The sequence below is a fragment of the Micropterus dolomieu genome, unplaced genomic scaffold (assembly GCF_021292245.1).
Source record: "Micropterus dolomieu isolate WLL.071019.BEF.003 ecotype Adirondacks unplaced genomic scaffold, ASM2129224v1 contig_13873, whole genome shotgun sequence".
Lineage (NCBI taxonomy): Eukaryota > Metazoa > Chordata > Actinopteri > Centrarchiformes > Centrarchidae > Micropterus > Micropterus dolomieu.
In genome coordinates, this window is record NW_025742859.1 from 307 (window position 1) to 3,394 (window position 3,088).

General features: G+C 44.6%; 1 protein-coding gene across 1 annotated transcript; it reads left to right on the forward strand.

Annotated features, from left to right (window-relative positions):
* Positions 1–237: 237 nt before the first annotated feature.
* LOC123966636 (protocadherin gamma-A1-like) lies at positions 238–3,085 on the forward strand (the record flags this gene model as incomplete). Its single annotated transcript, XM_046042779.1, has 2 exons — positions 238–272; positions 881–3,085. Coding segments are annotated over 2 exons (2,240 nt in total), but the record flags the coding sequence as incomplete, so codon positions are not given.
* Positions 3,086–3,088: the final 3 nt, after the last annotated feature.

Genomic DNA, 3,088 nt, shown 5'->3' on the forward strand with positions numbered 1-3,088 from the left:
ACTTTGGGGACAGGGACTCTCCAGCACGTGTACAACTACGAGGTGTGCAGGACGACTGACTCCAGAAAGAGTGACTGTAAGTTCGGCAGAGCTGGTAGTCAGAACGTGCTGATAATGGACCCCAGTTCTACAGGGACGATGCAGCGGATTCAGAGTGAAACGAGCATCCTGGATGAACCAGACTCTCCTCTAGAGGTTAGAATGTTACAAATCTGATAATCAAACTCATAATTTCAGTTTGTTTTTCAGTGTTGTTATTTACAGCCCACGCCGTTTCAGTACCTTGGACAGCAAAAAAAAACAACGTCTCTTTATATAGTTTTCCTTTAGCTACAAGTTTTTCTCCCTCGTTTACGCTACAGATGATTGCCTTTGTACTGTGCCAATATCTGTTGTCATTTCCTTTGATAAAATGTCCTACTATTTGGCACCATTTTGCAAATTAAACCGCAGCAATAGTGTTTTCCGGGTGGTGGTTTATACAGCAACCAAAGAGGTAACAACATAGTTAACAGTACTTTTTCCCCTTTGACTCATGTAGTTTCGTGATGTGAACTCAGTGGGCCGCTGTCTACCAGCGTCTTGGTGTTTGAATTTATATTTATGTACTAGGACATCCCCTGTCCTTTCACAAGCAAGACGGGCTCCGAAGCAAAACGCACATTCGACGGCCGATGAAACACCATGCCGGGAATATCATGTTGGAATGATTTTATTCTCAAATGTTGATTAAACAGATTCTTCAGACTTTTTTGTTTTGCATCTGGAACGCTGATTGCAAAAGGGAGGAGAACACGGTCGTTTTAATCAACGAATGAGCCTGACAGAACAATGAGACGGCAAGTACTGTTGTTTTTCTCGGTCCTCTGTCTGAGTTTAGTGCTCGGTCAAGTCAGCTACTCCATTCCCGAGGAAATGGCCAAAGGCTCCTTGGTCGGTAACATAGCTCAGGATTTAGGTTTGGATATCAAACGACTACAAGCGGGTAAAGCTCGCATCCACACAGGAGACAGTGCAGAATACATTCAGCTCAACAAGGAAAAGGGACTCCTCATCATCAAAGAGAGAATAGACCGTGAATCTCTGTGTGGTCAGACAACGCCTTGTGCTTTGCATTTTCAGATTGCCTTAGAAAACCCAATAGAAATATTCCCGATTACTGTCGAAATCACAGATATTAATGACAATGCTCCCGTATTCGAAAAGGAAGAGAGGAGGTTTGAAATAAGCGAGTCTGCAGTCGCCGGCTCTAAGTTCATGCTAGAAAAAGCAATAGACCTTGATATAGGACAGAATAGTCTTCAGAGCTATACACTGAAGCCCAATCATCATTTTATGCTGAAATTGCATAGTCAGTCTGATGGCGGTAAAAAGGTCGAAATGATTTTACAGAAACCTCTGGACAGAGAGAAACAGGAGTTCGCATCATTGTTGTTAACGGCTGTAGATGGAGGTGAACCGCAGAGGTCTGGGACCATGCAGATTCATATTACTGTGTTAGACGCAAATGATAACGCTCCTGTTTTTACGCAAAACATTTACAAAGCAAGTGTAAAAGAAGACTCCATCACGGGAACACTCATTACAAAAGTGAGTGCATCCGATGCAGACAAAGGCTCGAATGGAGAGGTTAGGTACGTAATTGGAAATAGCATGAGGAGCATTTCAAAAATATTCCACGTTTCTGAAGACGGCCATCTTACATTAAATGGGCCTATTGATTATGAAAAAGCCAAAAAGTACGAGATTGATATAGAGGCAGTTGACCGAGGAGGTTTATCTGATTCAAGCAAAGTGGTCATTGATGTGGGTGACATTAATGACAATAGTCCCATAATTAATATTATTTCATCATCAAATTCAATCGGTGAAGATTCTCGTTCCAACACAGTGGTAGCTGTGATGAGTGTAAATGATCCTGATTCTGAAGAAAACGGGAAGGTCCGATGTGCAATGAATAGAAATTTACCATTTACAATTACACCTACATCCACTAATTTCTATAGTTTAGTGACAGACAGTGATTTAGACAGAGAGAGAGCCTCTGAGTATAATATTACAGTGACCTGCTCTGATGAGGGAGTGCCCTCCCTCTCCAGCAGCGTCACTCTCACCTTACAGATCTCTGATGTGAATGACAACGCGCCTGTCTTTGAGAGGAGCTCATATGAGGCCTACATTGTAGAAAACAACACACCAGGCCTCTCTATATTCACAGTGAAAGCCAGAGACGCTGACTGGAACCAGAATGCGCGTGTTTCTTACATACTGGAGGACTCCTCTGTTAACGGAGTGCCAGTCTCCTCATATGTGTCCGTTAGTGCTGATAGTGGAGTCATCCATGCAGTGCGCTCTTTTGACTACGAGCAGATCAAAGACTTCCAGTTCCGCGTCAAAGCGCAGGACGGAGGCTCCCCTCCACTCAGTAGCAACGTGACTGTGAAGTTAGTAATCCAGGACCAGAACGACAACCCCCCTCAGGTTCTGTACCCAGTCCAGACTGGTGGCTCTCTGGTGGCTGAAATGGTGCCTCGTTCAGCAGATGTGGGCTATCTGGTCACTAAAGTGGTGGCTGTTGATGTGGACTCTGGACAGAATGCCTGGCTCTCCTATAAACTGCAGAAAGCCACAGACAGGGCGCTGTTTGAAGTGGCCTTACAGAATGGAGAAATAAGAACTATCCGCCAAGTGACTGATAAAGATGCTGTGAAACAAAGACTGACTGTTATAGTGGAGGACAACGGGCAGCCCTCTCGTTCAGCTACAGTCATTGTTAACGTGGCGGTGGCGGACAGCTTCCCTGAAGTGCTGTCGGAGTTCACTGACTTTACACACGACAAGGAGTACAATGACAACCTGACTTTTTACTTAGTGCTGGCTTTGGCTGTAGTTTCCTTCCTCTTCATCACGTGTTTAGTGGTTATTATATCAGTGAAAATCTACAGATGGAGACAGTCTCGCGTCCTGTATCACTCCAATCTCCCTGTGATTCCGTATTATCCACCACGTTACTCAGACACTTTGGGGACAGGGACTCTCCAGCACGTGTACAACTACGAGGTGTGCAGGACGACTGACTCCAGAAAGA